This window comes from Symphalangus syndactylus, chromosome 11, assembly GCF_028878055.3.
Source record: "Symphalangus syndactylus isolate Jambi chromosome 11, NHGRI_mSymSyn1-v2.1_pri, whole genome shotgun sequence".
In the NCBI taxonomy this organism is placed as follows: domain Eukaryota; kingdom Metazoa; phylum Chordata; class Mammalia; order Primates; family Hylobatidae; genus Symphalangus; species Symphalangus syndactylus.
This window is the reverse complement of record NC_072433.2, coordinates 17,305,169-17,323,726: the sequence shown is the minus strand read 5'-3', so window position 1 is coordinate 17,323,726 and position 18,558 is coordinate 17,305,169. Positions and strand designations below refer to the sequence as shown.

At 41.5% G+C, this 18,558-nt stretch overlaps 1 protein-coding gene across 3 annotated transcripts in view; it reads left to right on the top strand.

Annotated features, from left to right (window-relative positions):
* Positions 1-18,558, top strand: part of DDX46 (DEAD-box helicase 46) — a 75,848-nt gene that overhangs the window by 23,151 nt on the left and 34,139 nt on the right. For all 3 annotated transcript variants that reach the window (XM_055233042.2, XM_063611563.1, XM_055233043.2), the window contains exons 7-14: positions 2,542-2,655; positions 3,337-3,502; positions 4,379-4,499; positions 7,107-7,282; positions 8,206-8,327; positions 11,262-11,340; positions 13,239-13,321; positions 18,242-18,406. In XM_055233042.2, coding sequence (XP_055089017.1) covers positions 2,542-2,655; positions 3,337-3,502; positions 4,379-4,499; positions 7,107-7,282; positions 8,206-8,327; positions 11,262-11,340; positions 13,239-13,321; positions 18,242-18,406 — 1,026 coding nt within the window. The remainder of the gene's footprint in view (positions 1-2,541; positions 2,656-3,336; positions 3,503-4,378; positions 4,500-7,106; positions 7,283-8,205; positions 8,328-11,261; positions 11,341-13,238; positions 13,322-18,241; positions 18,407-18,558) is intronic.

Genomic DNA, 18,558 nt, shown 5'->3' with positions numbered 1-18,558 from the left:
TGGGATTACAGGCATGAACCACTGTGCCCAGCCTCATTTTATTTTATTTTATATTAATTTAATTTATTTTTTTGAGATGGAGTGTCGCCTTTGTTGCCTAGGCTGGAGTGCAGTGGTGTAATCTCAGCTCACTGCAACCTCCACCTCCTGGGTTCAAGTGATTCTTCTGCCTCAGTTCCTGAGTAGCTGGGTTTACAGGCCCTTGCCACCACGCCCAGCTAATTTTTGTATTTTTAGTGGAGACGGGGTTTCACCGTGTTGGCCAGGCTGGTCTCGAACTCCTGACCTCAGGTCATCCACCTGCCTTGGCCTCCCAACGTGCTGGGATTACAGGCATTAGCCACTGCTCCTGCCCTATTTTATTTTTTTTGAGATGGAGTCTTGCTCTGTTGCCTAGGCTGGAGTGTAGTGGCACTATCTCTGCTCACTGCACCCTGTGCCTCCCAGGTTCAAGTGATTCTCCTACCTCAGCCTCCCGAGTAGCTGGGATTACAGGTGCCCACCACCATGCCTGGCTAATTTTTGTATTTTTAGTAGAGACAGGGTTTCACCTGTTGGCCATGTTGGCGTTGAACTCCTGACCTCAAATGATCTGTCTGCCTTGGCCTCCCAAAGTGCTGGGATTACAAGCGTGAACCACCACACTCAGCCTTATTTTATTTTTTAATTAAGAAAATGTTTTAGCCAGGCGCGGTGGCTCACGCTTGTAATCCCAGCACTTTGGGAGGCCGAGGCGGGCGGATCACGAGGTCAGGAGATCGAGACCATGGTGAAACCCCATCTCTACTAAAAAATACAAAAAATTAGCCAGGCATGGTGGCGGGCGCCTGTAGTCCCAGCTACTCGGAGAGGCTAATGCAGGAGAAATGGTGTGAACCCAGGAGGCGGAGCTTGCAGTGAGCCGAGATTGCGCCACTGCACTCCAGCCTGCGCGACAGAGTGAGACTCCGTCTCAAAAAAAGAAAAAGAAAATGTTTTTTAGAGACAGGGTCTCGCTGTGTTACCCAGGCTGGAGTGCAGTGGCGTGATCATACCTCACACTCCTGGGCTGAAGCGATCGCTCTGCTTCAACCTTCTTAGTAGTTAGGACTACAGGCATGTACCACCACACCTGGCTAATTGTTTATAGAGATGGAATCTCACTGTGTTACCCAGGCTGGTCTCGAACTCCTTGACTCAAGTGATCCTCCTGTCTTGGCCTCCCAAAGTGCTGGGATTACAGACAAGAGCCACTGTACCTAGCCCAGTGGTAGTTTAAAAATACATAATCATGCCGGACATGGTGATTCATGCCTGTAATGCCAACATTTTGGGAGGCCGAGGCAGATGGATCACCTGAGGTCAGGAGTTAGAGATCAGCCTGGCCAACATGGCAAAATGCCATCTCTACTAAAAATACAAGAATTAGATGGGTGTGATGGCAGATGCCTCTAATCCCAGCTACTTGGGAGGCTGAGGCAGGGGAATAGCTTGAACTGGGAGCAATTAGCCTAGATCACACCACTGTACTCCAACCTGGGAGACAGAATAAGACTCAGTCTGAAAAAACATATGTGTGTGTGTGTGTGTGTGTGTGTGTGTGTACATGTATATGTATATATGTATATGTGTGTATATATGTATGTGTATGTGTGTATATATGTGTATATGTGTGTGTGTGTGTGTGTGTGTGTGTGTGTATAAAATTGGTTGGGTATGCTGACTCACACCTGTAATCTCAGCACTTTTGCAGGGGCTGAGGTGGGTGGATTACCTGAGGTAAGGAGTTCGAGACCAGCCTGCCAACATGATGAAACCCTGTTTCTACTAAAAATACAAAAATTAGCCGGACATAGTGGCGAGCGCCTGTAATCCCAGCTCCTGGGGAGGCTGAGGCAGGAGAATTGCTTGAATCCAGGAGGCAGAGGTTACAGTGAGCTGAAATCATGCCATTGCACTCCAGCCTGGGTGACAAGAGCAAAGCTTTATCTCAATAAATAAATAAATAAATAAATAAATAAATAAATAATGTATAATTATATTATATAAAATTATTTGTAATACAGTAAATGATAAATGGATGTATTATAAAATATAATTATATTATGCTTAAAAATTTATACAAATTAATGAGTAAAACAGGCTATTGTTTGTCTTTTCATTTAATAACTCAGTTGGCTCAATGCCCTGGCTCACACCTGCAATCCCAGAACTTTGGTAGGCTGAGGCTGGTGGATCACTGGAGCCAAGTAGTTCAAGACCAGCCTGGGCAACATAGCATGACTCTTTCTACCAAAAAAACAAAAAAAATTAACTGGGTTTGGTGACATGTGCTTGTAGTCCTAGCAACTTAGGAGGACTGATGGGACAAATCCTTGAGCCCAGAAATTTGAGGTTACAGTGAGCTACGATCACACCACTCAAGCCTGGGTGACTGAGACCATGTCACTAAAAAAAGGAAAAAAACTAAAGATCAAATTGTGTCAGCTATTGTGTGCTTCGGCTGTTATATAACCTGTGTTTCAGCTTTGCAAAATATTCTATATTTGTTCTTTATTTTAGAAGTCTGGGCCAACGGTCACAAAAGTTGTCACTGTTGTGACAACCAAAAAAGCAGTTGTGGATTCTGATAAGAAGAAAGGTGAGCTGATGGAGAATGACCAGGATGCCATGGAGGTGATTTTTCTTAATTTTGACTTTGTTTATGATACTATCCTGGAAGCATTTATTAGAAAGCATTCATGGAGATGTGCTTTTCATTTGTGTGAGCTAGGAGAAATTCCTAGAATTGAGAGACGTTCTTGCTATTCTTAGTAGTATAATAGTATGTAGTTAAATATCTGTTTAGTGGAACATTCTGATGTCTTTCATTCCTAACCGTATGATCTTTCTGCCCCTCATCAGCTCACTTCAGGCGTACAATATGGAGAGAAAAAAATGGAGTAACAGAATGAATTAACTTTCTTTCCATTAACACGTATTGTAAAGATTTATATAGTAAAAACAATAGCAAAACCTTATTAGAGCTGTCTCTGATGATTACTGTTTTAGCTTTATATTGGCATTTTAACCTTCTAAAGGCAAAGAAAAAAAACTAAGTTGAAAAATTATTCAGGAGCTGCTTGATACGTTTCTAATTCAAGGTGACATATGTCATTTGAGGTGATTTTAAAATTATGAGGTTTAAGTGTGCTGGAGCACTATAAAAATCTTGTGGGTCAAACAGTGTGTTGTAGAAAGTAAAAAAAATTAGAGTAGTTTCTAGGAGAGGAAGATTTGAAAAGCTAGGAGTATTGCTTCCCACAAGGGGAAAATAGTAATGAACTTAGCACTTTAATTTTGTCTTTTAAACTGTAGTATTCTTCAGAGGAGGAAGAAGTTGATCTTCAGACAGCCCTTACAGGGTATCAAACAAAACAGCGAAAGCTTCTGGAACCAGTTGATCATGGAAAAATTGAATATGAGCCATTTAGGAAAAACTTCTATGTTGAAGTTCCAGAACTAGCAAAAATGTCTCAAGAAGGTAAAATTCCGTTTTTTCATTTACTGGTTATAAGGGAACAGAAGAGGATACATTTCACATTGCTCAAGAGAGATGTGGATAGTGTCTAATGAAGGAAGGTGTTTTGGAAATATTTTTAAAATGATCAAAAATTAATTGGCCAGCTGCGGTGGCTCACGCCTGTAATCTCAGCGCTTTGGGAGGCCAAGGTGGGTGGATTGTCTGAGCTCAGAAGTTCGAGACCAGCCTGGGCAATACAGTGAAACCCCGTCTCTACAGTGAAACCCCATCTCTACTAAAATACAAAAAACTAGGCTGGGCACAGTGGCTCACACCTGTAATCCCAGCACTTTGGGAGGCTGAGGCGGGCAGATCACGAGGTCAAGAGTTTGAGACCATCCTGGCCGATATGGTGAAACCCCGTCTCTACTAAAAAAATACAAAAATTAAAAAAATTTTTGGTTTCGTTTTGTTTTATTTTGAGACAGAGTCTCACTCCATTGCCCAGGCTAGAGGCTGGAGTGCAGTGGTGCAGTCATGGCTCACTGCAGCCTTGATTTCCTACCACGCCCCCCATTCCCACCCCAGGCTCAGGTGATCGTCATATGTCAGCCTCCCGAGTAGCTGGGACTACAGGCATGTGCCACCACACCCAGCTAATTTTTGTACTTTTTGTTGAGACAGGGTTTCACCATGTTGCCCAGGTTGGTCTTCAACTCCTGGGTTCAAGTGATCTGCCTGTGTCTGTCTCCCAAAGTGCTAGTTGCTAGGATTACGGGTGTGAGCCACTGGGCCTGGCATAAGAGTTAAAGTTTGTTAATCTTATGCCTAACTGAAAAGTAGAAGACACCAATAGAACAATATTTAAGAACTTTTAATCTGGGTTTTGTTTTGTAGAGGTAAATGTGTTTCGATTGGAAATGGAGGGCATTACAGTTAAAGGAAAAGGTTGCCCCAAACCAATTAAATCCTGGGTCCAGTGTGGAATTTCCATGAAGATCTTAAATTCCCTCAAAAAGTAAGTGGTTGGTGGTTGTTTATGTTTTCCGTGTCTTGTTGCTCAAAATAGTCCTTCCACACCAGTGTCTCCCTGAGTTACATTTTTACTCTAAAAAAAACTTACGTTTTAAAAAACTTTCATTGAGATAATTTACATATCAAAATTTACTCTTTAAATTATACAACTAGTTTTGTTTTTTTATTTTTTGAGACAGAGTCTTGCTCTGTTGCCCAGGGTGGAGTGCAGTGGTGCAATCTCACTGCGCTCACTGTGACCTCAGCCGCCCGGGCTCAACCAATTCTGCCTCAGCCTTCTGAGTAGCTGGAACTACAGATGTGTGCCACCATAGCTGGTTAATTTTTTTGTATATTTTTAGTAGAGACAGGGTTTCACCATATTGGCCAGGCTGGCATTGAACTCCTGACCTCAGGTGATCTGCCTGCCTCGGCCTCCGAAAGTGCTGGGATTATGGGCATAAGCCACCATGCCTGGCCTTTTAAATTTTTTATTCATTTTTTTCTTTGAGACAGAGCCTCCCGCCTCTGTCTCTCAGGCGTGCATTGGCACAATCTCAGCTCACTACAACCTCTGCATCCCGGGTTCAAACGATTCTCATGCCGTAGCCTCAAGTAGCTGGGATTACAGGTATCCTCCACCACACCCACCCAATTTTTGTATTTTTAATAGAGACAGGGTTTCATCATGTTGGTGAAGCTGGTCTCAAACTCCTGACTTCAAGTGATCTCCCCACCTTGGCTTCCCAAAGCGCTGGTTAAATTATGCAACTTGGCTGGACGCTGTGGTTCACGCCTGTAATCTCAGCACTTTGGGAGCCAAGAGGGGCAGATCATGAAGTTAGGAGATTGAGACTATCCTGACTGACATGGTGAAACCCCGTCTCTACTAAAAATACAAAAATTAGCTGGGTGTGGTGGCGCATGCCTGTAGTCCCAGCTAGCCTGTAGTCCCAGCTACTCAGGAGGCTGAGGCAGCAGAATCGCTTGAACCTGGGAGGTGGAGGTTGCAGTGAGCTGAGATCATGCCACTGCACGCCAGCCTAGTGACAGAGAGAGACTGTCTTAAAAAAAAAAGAAGGAAAAAATTATGCAACTTACGGTTTTTTTTTTTTTTCTTTTTTTTTCTTTTAGACAGAGTCTCACTCTGTCACCAGGCTGGAGTGCAGTGGCGCAATCCCAGCTCACTGCAACCTTCGCCTCCCGGGTTCAAGCAATTCTCCTACCTCAGCCTCCTGAGTAGCTGAGATTGCAGGAACGCCCCACCATGCCCGGCTAATTTTTGTGTTTTTAGTAGAGACGGGGTTTCACCATGTTGGCCAGGATGGTCTCGATCTCTTGACTTCATGATCCACCCGCCTCAGCCTCCCAAAGTGCTGGGATTACAGGCATGAGCCACTGCGTCTGGCCAACTTAATGGTTTTTAGTGTATTTTTTTAGTTGTACAATTATCACAGTAGTTAATTTTTGAAAATTTTTTTGAATTTATTTTATTTTATTTTATTTATTTATTTTTTTGAGACAGAGTCTCACTCTTGCCCAGGCTGGAGTGCAGTGGCGTGATCTCGGCTCACCGCAACCTCCGCCTCTCGGGTTCAAGTGATTCTCCTGCCTCAGCCTCCCAAGTAGCTGGGACTACAGGTGTGTGCCACACCACGCCTGGCTAATTTTTGTATTATTCGTAGAGACGGGGTTTCACCATGTTAGTCAGGCTGGCCTCAAACTCCTGACCTCGTGATCCACCTGCCTCAGCCTCCCAAAGTGCTGGGATTACAGGCATGAGCCACTGTGCCCGGCCTTTTTTAATTTTTTTTTTGAGTTGGAGTTTCACTCTTGTTGCCCAGGCTGGAGTGCAGTGGCTCGATCTTGGCTCACTGCAACCTCCACCTCTTGGGTTCAAGTGATTCTTTTGCCTCACCCTCCCAAGTAGGTGAGATTACAGGCATGCGCCACCACGCCCGGCTAATTTTGTATTTTTAGTAGAGACAGGGTTTCTCCATGTTGGTGAGGGTGGTCTTGAACTCTGTACCTCAAATGATCCGCCCGCCGCGGCCTCTGAAAGCACTGGGATTACAGGCGTGAGCCACCATGCCCGGCCTTTTTTTTTTTTTAAAGAGATGGGGTGTCGCTATGTTGACCAGGCTGGTCTCGAACTCCTGGCCCCAAATGATTCTCCCATCTCAGCCTCCCAGAATGCTGGGATTTCAGTCATGAACCACTGCACCTTGCCTAATTTTTAAATTTTTCATTATCCCGAAAAGAAACTTTTGTCCACTAGTAGTCAGTCTTCTCCCCTCTCCCAACCCCTGGGCAACCATTAATCTACTTTTTGTCTCTAGAATAGATTTGGCTATTCCTAACATTTCATGTAAATGGGTTCAAACAATATATAGTCTTTAGTGCCTGATCTTTTTCACTTTACATAATGTTGTAAAGGTTAGTCCATACTGTAGAATGTGTTAGTACTTCATTCCTTTTTATTGCCAAATAGTATTTTATTGTATGATATATACCACCTTTTGGAAGTTTATTTTTATGGGAACACATAGGACCTCTCTGGGGCCCAGGAATCTCAATTCTTACCTTTTCTTCCTTTGGTTTTCTTTTTAAGGCATGGCTATGAAAAGCCCACACCCATCCAAACCCAAGCTATTCCTGCTATAATGTCTGGACGAGATTTGATTGGCATTGCCAAAACAGGAAGTGGAAAGACCATTGCTTTTCTGTTGCCCATGTTTAGACACATCATGGATCAGAGGTCATTAGAGGAAGGAGAGGGGCCAATAGGTACAATTCTTTTCATTAAACTATTTTTCAAATAACAGCTTTGTTGTCAAACAGAAAGACCTTATAGTTTATAATGTTCTTAATTATGACAATGAAGATGTCTTTATGTACATTTTCTTTATCAATTTGGCACTTTGGGGCTCATTTCCCCTTACCAGCAGGTGGAGTGAGAATCTTCAGAGCTCTGGAGTGACATCTCAGAAGTACAAAAACAGCCTCTCCTGGCACAGCTCAGTTTTTAAACTCTGACTTGGCAGGTAGACTCCTCGTGCATCTATCTGTTTATTTATATTGAGGTTTGTTAGCCCAGTATCAGTGGATATATAAAAGCAACATGGAAGATACACTAGGGAAACATACTTTCCTAGGTTGTTTTTGGCCTTAACAGGCTATAATGCCAGCATTTCATTCAAGATTACTTGTTTAGATTCTGGTTTCTTGATTCATCTTGACAGAGATAACTTTTGCAAAGATGAGTAGGGTTTTGGAAAGTTGTTCAGCTTCTCTCTTAGGAACACGGGGCATAGTATATCTCTCCTCTGTCTGTGCCCCTCAGACCAAGGTTGTTTCTGGAAGCAGCAGTATGGCTTCTGTGGCACAGTGAGTCACTTGATTTTCTTTGTTCTGTGATTTGCATTAGAAAACTATTTGCATTCTTTTGAACCAAGTATTTTCCTGAGGGTTGGATGAGGCATTTAACTGTCATTTATCTTCTTTTAGCATGTTTTTAAAAATCTGCTTATATTTATCCTTCCCCACAACCTCTGCTGTTACACAACTTTTGAAATAGTTTTCAGGGATGCATAACGAAACAAAAATTAGGTGAAACAATCTGAACTTTATTGTAAAGGTTAAATTGAACACTTTAAAGCATAGCCTTAAGAACTTTGGTGGTTAGGCTACTGATGTATTTATCTTTCCAGCTGTCATCATGACTCCAACTCGAGAACTGGCTTTACAGATTACTAAAGAGTGTAAGAAGTTTTCCAAGACTTTGGGACTTAGAGTGGTCTGTGTTTATGGAGGAACAGGAATCAGTGAGCAGGTAGTTATATAAGAAACATTCATGTTTTCCATTCTTTTCTCAAGTTGGATGATGCAATAAAGTAAAATAGTGACTTTTACTTTTAGTTTTTGGAATAGTGATTGCTTCTAAAATCATTTAAAAAATGAAGTATAAAAATAATAGTAAGAATTAGTTATTTTATGCAGGATGAATACCTTTGGAGATGTAATGTACGGCATGGTGACTAGTTAATATTATATTGTATGCTGAAAATTTGCTAAGCCAGTAGATCCCACATCATGATTTTTTGTTTGTTTGTTTTTTTTTTTTTGAAATGGAGTCTCGCTCTGTCACCTAGGCTGGAGTACAGTGGCGCGATCTCGGCTCACTGCAACCTCTGCCTCCCCGGTTCAAGCGATTCTCCTACCTCAGCCTCCGAAGTTGCTGGGACTACAGGTGCCCGCCACCACGCCTGGCTAATTTTTGTATTTTTAGTAGAGACGAGGTTTTACCATATTGGCCAGATTGGTCTTGAACACCTGACCTCAGGTGATCCTCCTGCCTTCGCCTCCCAAAGTGTTGGGATTACAGGCGTGAGCCACCGCGCCCTACCAATCTTACATGTTCTTACCACAAAAGAAAATATTGGTAACTATGTGAGGTGATATGTTAGCTTGATTGTGGTCATCATTTCAGAGTGTATATGTATATCAAACATGTTGTACACTTTAAATATATATAATTTTTGTTAATTATGACCCAATATAGTTGTGGCAGAAAAGAACATATTATGTTAATGCTATATTAGAATTTTTGAATCATTTTTACATGGGTTATCCCTCTTCCCTCTTCCCCTGCCTGAGAAGGCAGATTTTTTTTTCATTTTACATGAGGAAATATTCAGAAAGATTTATTAAGTTGACCAATTAGGTTAATACGTTCTAGAGTTTGTCCTGGAACCTAGGTCTCTGATCTCTGAGCGTTTGTTTTCTCTAATCTATGCTGACATCTTTAAAAAGTGATGGTGGCAAGGCACGGTGGCTCAAGCCTGTAATCCCAGCACTTTGAGAAGCTAACGTGGGTGGATCACGAGGTCAGGAGCTCAAGACCAGCCTAGCCAACATGGCGAGACCCCCTCTCTCTACTAAAAACACAGAAATTAGCCTGGCGTGGTGGCGCCTGCCTGTAATATCAGCCACTCGGTAGGCTGAGGCAGGAGAATCACTTGAACCTGGGAGGCGGAGGTTGCAGTAAGCTGAGATCACGCCACTGCACTCCAGCCTGGGAGACAGAGCAAGACTCCATCTTGGGGGGCAGGGGAAGTGATGGTGATTACTGGGATGCATTAGTATTAGAGGTGTTTTTGTTTGTTTGTTTTGTTTTTTGTTTTTTTTTGGTTTTGTTTTATTTGAGACAGCGTCTTACTCTGTTGCCCAGGCTGTATGTAGTGCAGTGGTGCGATCTTGGCTCACTGCATCCTTGACCTCCTGGGCTTAAGCAGTCCTCCCTCTTCAGCCTCCTGAGTAGCTGGGACCACAGACACATGCCACCACACCCAGCTAATTTTTGTATTTTTTTATAGAGATGAGGTTTTGCCATGTTGCCCGGGCTGGTCTCGAATTCCTGGGCTCAAGCAATCTGCTTGCCTTGGCTTCCCTTTGTAACACCTCCCAAAGGTATTATAGGCGTGAGCCACTGTGACCAGCCCTTTAGCTGTCTTCTAAAGAATGAAATAGTTTTCAGATATTTTGCTTAACTAGAAGAGGGCAAAAAAGTAGGTTCTGTGATTGGATAAGTTTTGGAAATGTTGGAGTATAAAAAGTTAAAACCACTTTCTTTCCTGTAAGACTTCTTAGTTCTTAATAAGCTAATGTATATTGTGTTGCTAGATAAATGGGATAAATTAAGTGACGTTTTCTGAACTTAACTACAAAAGTGTTTCTTAGGACTATTGTTACAAGAACACACCTCAAGAATATTTGCTTTTGTTAACTCCAGCGCTTTTTTAATTACTTCAACTTACTTCATTTTCTAAGTTTATGATTTTTCATGACTATAGTTTGTAGAAATACACTTACAAAATAACATGGTACATGCCTGCATATTGTATTTATATAAATACCAAACAAAAGTTTTATGATGTTAAGGGACTTCTGGTATTTTCCATTCCATTTCATTTAAAAAATGCTGGTTGTGGTTGAACACTATGGCTCATACCTGTAATCATCACAGCACTTTGGGAGGCTGAAATGGAAGAATCACTTGAGTCCAGGAGTTTGAGACCAGCCTGGGCAATGTAGTGAGACCCCATCTCTTAAAACAGTAAATAAATTAGCGAGCGCCTAGTCCTAGCTACTGGGAGGGTGTGTGGGGTGGTGGGGGGAGGGGCTGAGATGGGAGGGTCACTTGAGCCCAGGATCTAGGCTGCAGTGAGCTATGATGACACTGCTGCACTGGGCAACAGAGCCTGGGCAACAGAGTGAGACCCTGTCTCAAAAAAAAAAAAAAGCTGATTATGACTATTAAAGTGATTTCATGATTCACTAATGTGGCAGCCCTCAATTCAAAAAACACTAGTCTGTGTGGTCACTTAGAAATTTCTTTTTCTGAGACAGGGTCTTGCTCTTGCTCAGTCTGGAGTACAAGAATGTGACCTTAGCTCACTCCAGCCTTGAACTCCTGGGCTCAAGAGATGATCACTTTTTTTTTTAAACTGCTTTCTTAAGTTCGTTTCTTGGTTTTGAGGGATAATGGCAAATCAAATTTGCAAAATTCTCTAGTTTTTAATTTGTTTCAAATTTATGGCACTATGTGGTCACGTTGCTATTTCTTTAGTAGTGCCCCGAGATTCAAAATAATTAAGCAGGAAGCTTTGAAGTCTTCTAATTAGACTAGGCAAGAACTAAATGTAATATTTTTTAGTGTTTAAGTAAGCATTAGTGATAGACTATAAAGTTTCATCTTTTTTATTAGATTGCTGAGCTGAAAAGAGGTGCTGAAATTATTGTTTGCACACCTGGTCGAATGATTGACATGTTAGCAGCTAACAGTGGTAAGTCAGGGGGTATTTTTTTTGGTATCTTTTATTTTTGAATTCTTTACATTTTTTTGTTAAAACAGATGCAAGAAACCAACAAAGGGTTTCTATATTTCTTCTTAAAGCTGCAGTATCTTAAAATTTGTAGCCTGTAGTCCCAGCTACTTGGGAGGCTGAGACAGGAGAATAGATTGAACCTGGGAGGCGGAGCTTGCAGTGAGCCAAGATTGCACCACTGTACAGCCTGGGTGACAGAGTGAGACTCTGTCTCAAAAAAAAAAAAAAGAAATTGTAACAAGTTAATTATTACAAGCATTAATGATATTTTTGCAATTTAAAATTTTTTTTCAGAAGTAACTCCATCTGATCATAACTTGGATTCTTAATCCATTTTTGGCCTGGCTTTGCTTAGTAAAAGAGTAGGGTAGTAGCCTTTTCTTTATTACAAAATTTAGACTTTTTCTCCACATGAGCTAGTATTTTCTTATGATACTACATAAATTAAGATATTGCAGCTTCAAGAAATTTTATCTTTTGTAAATATTGCATGTTTGTAGCTCAAATGTTATGCTTTGTTAAATTATTCCCTATCAAAACTCTTACTAAACTGTTGACATTATTTAACTTCTGTGGAGAAAGGCCCTTCAAGATTTATAGAACTGGGCTTCCGAGACTTAAACCATCAAAGGTAGGTAATTTAATGCTGTTCCCGACCTTGCAAAACTAATTGGGGCTACAAATGCTAGTGTGGAGTACTTAAATATTAGATAGCACTTATTTTGGCACTTTTTATTTTTTGAAGAAAATGCTCTCAGAGGTTTCCATTGCAATATTTAGGGTGTACAAAATAGAGTATTAAAAACTGAGTTAGTGCATGTTTCTAATAGTATTCTGCTTGAATTTCTAATTCTACTTGTACATGAAGTTGGCAAAGTGACATCGAAATTGTTTGAGAAATCATTGTGCTTGTCTAGCATATGGAAAGTTTTGGTTTGAATGCTGATTAAATAATCCCTTGTTTTTTTGTTTGTTTGTTTGTTTGTTTTTTCTCAATGCTGCATTGATAAGTCTTCTCCTGAAATTCATCTTGATTAATTTTACCTTTTTCTCTTATCTGTCATTGTGGTCTATTTTTAAATAACTATTTTATACATGTTTTTGCCAGGTGATTGATTCAACAGTTGATAGCAATGCTTCTGTTAATATTTTAGAAGGAATTTCCTGTGTATGTATTTTGTTTTCACTGGTTAGGAAGCCAGTTGCATTTAAGTCAGTGGGTTCATTTAATAAAATTGGGATTTATATCTTTGTATGGAAAATGTATTTATGTAATATGTTTTGGTATTTAAAGTTTTGTGTGATACGTTAGTTTCCTAATGCTGTCAAATAGCTTCTCATTAAGGATTTGACATGCCCATTTAAGAAGCTTCTAAATATATGGAAGTAGGTTATAAAATAATAGAGAGAGACATTTTCTGTGTCTAAAATAGTTAGCACTAGAACTTGCTTTCCACACATACGCTGTAATCTCTAATATGTTTTTTTCTAGGTGATGCTGTCAGATAATGGCTGATGTGGCTCGATGCTTCATCTCAGTCTTAGTTTTATGATGTGTTTTGGAGAGGGCTGTTTTCTGAATTTTACAGGTTCTTCAGGCCCTATGATGGTATGCAAGAGACGAGTTTGACAAAATAAAGGGCCTCATATACCCATTGTCAGAAAGTATTTGCCACTAGATTAAGACATTGTAGATCAAAATTTCTTTTCACTTTTTAAAGATACCTAACTTACCCCTCTGGTTAAGTCAGGCATTTTAGTTTCCTTTACAGTTTTTAAAAGTTCTTGGTAGCCATAAAATGAATTGTGACTGATTTTTAGTTTTCTTTTTGTCTTTATTTTTCTTTTCATCTTAGGTCGGGTCACAAATCTTCGAAGAGTGACATATGTTGTTTTAGATGAAGCAGACAGAATGTTTGACATGGGTTTTGAACCCCAGGTAATCATTACATTTCTTAAGTGTTTTGAAATGTAAATATAACTTTGTAGCTGCCATGAGAATGAAATGTTCATGTGGTTTCTGAAATTCACACACACGCTTTTCTGTCACACGGTAATACAGAAGACTGGGGACATACAGTATTGAAGTACATATTTATGTTTCAGATTCCTCATAAAACTTCTTCAGGAGGTATTTATACTGGCATTTCTTAGCCATCTAAGACCAACACCAGTAAAACTAGAATTGGAGTGCTAATAATAGAGCTTAAGCCTTATTTTTATATTTTTTGAGATGGAGTCTTGCTCTGTCGCCCAGGCTGCAGTGTAGTGAAGAGCGATCACCACTCACTGCAACCTCCGCCTCCTGGGTTCAAGCAATTCTCCTGCCTCAGCCTCCTGAGTACCTGGGACTACAGGTGCCCTCCACCACTTCCGGCTAACTTTTGTATTTTTAGTAGAGATGGCGTTTCATCATGTTGGCCAGGCTGGGCTCGAACTCCTGACCTCCGGTGATCCACCCGCCTTGGCCTCCCAAAGTTTTGGGATTACAGGCGTGAGCCACTGCGCCCAGCCCATTGTCTTTTTAAATAAATTCTTTTAATTCATGCTTTTAGATACCTCATTATCTAGTCTAGATAGCACGTTATTTACATTTACCAAAGTCATTCACGTTTGCTAAGATAGTGGCCCAAAGAATTTGTCTAGCTTAGGTTTTTATATTCCTTATATATGCTCTTTGCTCAGGTACAAAATTTCAGTGATGCACATTTATAGGAACACATTTTAAAGGTGGTAGATGAGGTCAGGAGATCGAGACCATCCTGGCTATCATGGTGAAACCCCGTATCTACTAAAAATACAAAAAAATTAGCCGGGCGTGGTGGCAGGCGCCTGTAGTCCCAGCTACTCGGGAGGCTGAGGCAGGAGAATGGCGTGAACCCGGGCAGCGGAGCTTGCAGTGAGCTGAGATCACGCTACTGCACTCCAGCCTGGGAGACAGAGTGAGACTCCGTCTCAAAAAAAAAAAAAAAAAAAAAGGTAGTAGAAAGTTTTCTTAAGAAGAGCATTGTGAATTGTCAATAGGCTGTAGTTGCCAAAAAATGAATAAAAAAGGATTATAAGAGACCACAGTAATGGAAATTTGCATGGAAAAGGGATAAGGCAAATGTCATATTTAGCCATTTTAGTTTATCCATGTACTCTCCAAAAATTTATTGCCTGTTATATGATAGTGCACATATCGTATTTAGATTTAGGGACTGCATTCTAAATGAGATGTAAATAGAGGAACACAGAGGAAGCAGGATTATGGTAATGCTTGAACCATATGAGAAACAGTTAAAATGATATTTAGCTTTAGGCAGGGCGTGGTGGCTCATGCCTTTAATCCCAGCAATTTGGGAGGCCGAGGCAGGCAGATCGCTTGAAGTCAAGAGATCAGCCTAGCCTGGCCAACATCGTGAAACCCTGTCTCTACTAAAAATACAAAAATTAGCTGGACATGGTGACGGGTGCCTGGAATCCCAGCTACTTGGGAGGCTGAGGCAGGAGAATCACTTGAACCTGGGAGGCACAGGGTGTAGTGAGCCGAGATCGCATTACTGTACTTAAGCCTGGGTGACAGAACTAGACTTAGTCTCAAAAAGTAATAATATAATAATAATAATAATCAGCTTTGAGTAGAAGATAAGATAGCATCCTTTAACTCTGAACAAGTGTCACATGAAAGCAGCATTGAATTTTTTTTTTTTGTCCCAAGGAGTACAAATGAGATCCAGTGGGGGAAGTCATATGGAGCTTGATCTGAGTTTAGTTTGAGAAGGACTGAATAAACATTATTTGCAGATGAAACGTTGCTTCATGAGGGAGCGGGGGCTGATATACTGAATATCTGCTTCTTCCAGGTGTTCAAGCAGAGTCGGGGGTCTGTTTGTTGTGGAAAGAGAGTAAAGAGAATTGAAGTATCAGGTGGAACACAGTCACGTGCCCTTTAATGTCTTTCCCAATCATGTGAAATCTTAGATTTTATTATAATGCTTTAAGTAGATAGAGTGACTGATAGGGACCTTCTGGTAAACCAAGTTCTGTTTTTTTTTTTTTTTTTTTTTTTTTTTTGAGACGGAGTCTCGCTGTCACCCAGGTTGGAGTGCAGTGGTGCGATCTCGGCTCACTGCAGGCTCCGCCTCCTGGGTTCACGCCATTCTCCTGCCTCAGCCTCCCGAGTAGCTGGGACCACAGGCGCCCGCCACCTTGCCTGGCTAATTTTTTGCATTTTTAGTAGAGACGGGGTTTCACTGTGTTAGCCAAGATGGTCTCCATCTCCTGACCTCGTGATCCACCCGCCTCGGCCTCCCAAAATACTGGGATTACAGGCATGAGCCACCGCGCCCGGCCACCAAGTTCTTACAGAGTGAGTTCAAAACAACATTTTCCATTGAAAGGCAAAGTGTGAATCATTCCTTGCCATGAATACATACAGATACATAAGTACATATAAACAAAATAAATGATTAATTCAGCATTCTCATGTATTTATGTCCGTGTATGTGCTTATGTACATGTATGTGCGTATGTACAGGTGTATAAGTACATGAGAGAGAAATGCTGAATAATTGTGGATAACTGAAAACCTGCTAGAGGCTGGGCGTGGTGATGTATGCTTAGGATCTCTGCGCTTTGGGAGGTCGAGACAGGTGGATTGCTTGAGTTCAGGAGTTCAAGACAAGCAGGGGCAACATGACGAAACCTCGTCTCTACAAAAAAATATAAAAATTAGCTGGGTGTGGGGGCGTGTGCCTATCATCCCAGCTACTCAGCAGACTGAAGTAGCAGGATTGCTTGAGCCTGGGAGATAGAGGATGTGGTGAGCCAACATAATGCCTCTGCACTCCAGCCTGGGCAACAGTGAGACCGTGTCTCAAAAAAAAAGAGAGGCCAGGCACAGTGGCTCACGCCTGTAATCCCAGCACTTTGGGAGGCTGAGGCGGGTGGATTATGAGGTCAGGAGTTCGAGACCACCCTGGCCAACATGATGAAACCCTGTCTCTACTAAAAATACAAAAATTAGCCGGGCATGGTGGAGGGCGCCTGTAGTCCCAGCTACTTGGGAGGCTGAGGCAGGAGAATCGCTTGAACCCGGGAGGTGGAGGTTGCAGTGAGCCAAGATCACGCCATTGCACCTCAGCCTGGGAGACAAGCGCCAGACTCCGTCTCAAAAAAAAAAAAAAAAAAAAAACAAGAAAAAAGAGGAAAATTTTGATTTAGTTTGTGATTATTTTGTGAGCTTCATAGATTAAAAAACACTAAGTAAGGTTTCAGTGTCATGCAGCACTATTTGGAGGTGTAGCAACAAAAGACACTATCATGTAAATGAAAGCTAGTGCTATTGAATGCAAAGCTGCACACTGACTTATGCCTAGAGAAGAGTTGGCAAGCAGTAGTGTGCTTCCAGGCATAATTCTGTATTGAAGAAAATAGTGAGAATTGGGAATTATTTTTATTTATTTATTTATTTTGAGACAGAGTTTCCACTCTGTTGCCTAGGCTGAAGTGCAGTGGCTCACTGCAACCTCCGCCTCCCAGGTTCAAGTGATTCTCCTGCCTCATCCTCCTGAGTAGCTGGTATTATAGGCGTGTGCCACTACGCCTGGCTAACTTTTGTATTTTTAGTAGAAACAGGGTTTCACCATGTTGGCCGGGGCTGGTCTCGAACCCCTGAGCTCAAGTGATCCGCCTGCCTTGACCTCCCAAAGTGCTGGGATTACAGGCCTGAGCCACCACACCCTGCCTGAAAACTGAACATTTGAATTCAGTAATGTGGTAACTTGGGAATCAGATTCTCCCCTTTCCCTAGGGTTTACTGTTTTTTATTACTGTTACGGTTTATTATTATTTTTTTATTGTTGTAGGCAGTCTGGCAAGGATTGCCCTGAGGTGTAAACTTAAGGTCATCTCATGTGTTTTCTGAGCCTATGTGTGGTTACTTTGTAATTTTCTCTGGATATTCATTTGTTTTTTAATCTCCTAGTATTTAATTTTTGGCTGTCAAAAGGAGAAAAATTAAGGCAGAGGGAAGGGGCATCAGATTTTAAATCCCCTGGTAGTCACTTCAGCTTGAGAGGCCCGGGCTTGTAGTGGTCTGCGGGGTGTGAATGCAACAATAACAGCCAGGTGTCTCTTTGTCTTCACCTCTGTGATCAGAAGTAGCAATCAGAGCAGAGATCCTCCATATTTGGAGGACAGAGTCCTTCTTGACGACCCTGGCTCTTGCAAGCTCTGTACAGTTTGCTTCAGAAACATGTGTATGCTTGCCTGCTGTGGGGCTGTATGTGGGGGATGGTTAACTGCTGCTGTGCTACCAGCTGAAAATGGCAGAAAATAGCCACAATTTATCTTCTAGGCTTTTCCCAGGAAGTTGCAAACCTTCTGTAGACTCCAGAGTTCCAAAGTGGTTACATCAGACAAATTCTACCAGCACAATTGTTGTCTAGGTGTGGATACAGATTCCTGGTGATTCCTGTTCTGCCAACTTCCCAGAATCCTCCTCTTTTTGTCTGTTTTTATTGCATATTCCTAGTACTTAGAACAGTACCTGGTTCAAGATGGGTCTTTAATAAAAATATGTGGAATAAATGAAGGAAAACAGTGGTAGTTGGTTGTATCCTAGATATAATTTGAAGGTAGAGCACTGTATTTGTTGATGGATTGGTAGTAAGATGAGTGACAGATTAATCAAAGATGTCTCCTAGATTTTTGGCCTAAGCATGTGTGGAGTTGTCATTTTTTGAGATTGGGAGACTGTGGGAGTGGCAAAACTGAGACAGTTGTTCTCCAAAGTTCCTTTTACTTGGTTTTAACATTGCATAAGCTTTGAAGACCATATTTACCATATTTATTTGTAATGTTTTCTTTTTCTCAGGTCATGCGCATCGTGGATAATGTTCGTCCTGATCGACAGACGGTTATGTTTTCAGCTACTTTCCCCAGAGCTATGGAGGCTTTGGCTCGCAGGATCCTGAGTAAACCTATTGAAGTACAAGTTGGAGGCAGGAGTGTGGTTTGCTCAGATGTGGAGCAACAAGTGGTGGGTACCATCTTAAGGAAATTCCCAGTTTCCTTGATACTTAGGTGGTATGTGTGATTCTTTTAGGATCACTGTTTGTGAGGTAGGCAAGGTAATTTCTACACTTGATCTTAGTCAAAAGGCCGAGAAGCGATTGGCAAGGTAATTTCTAA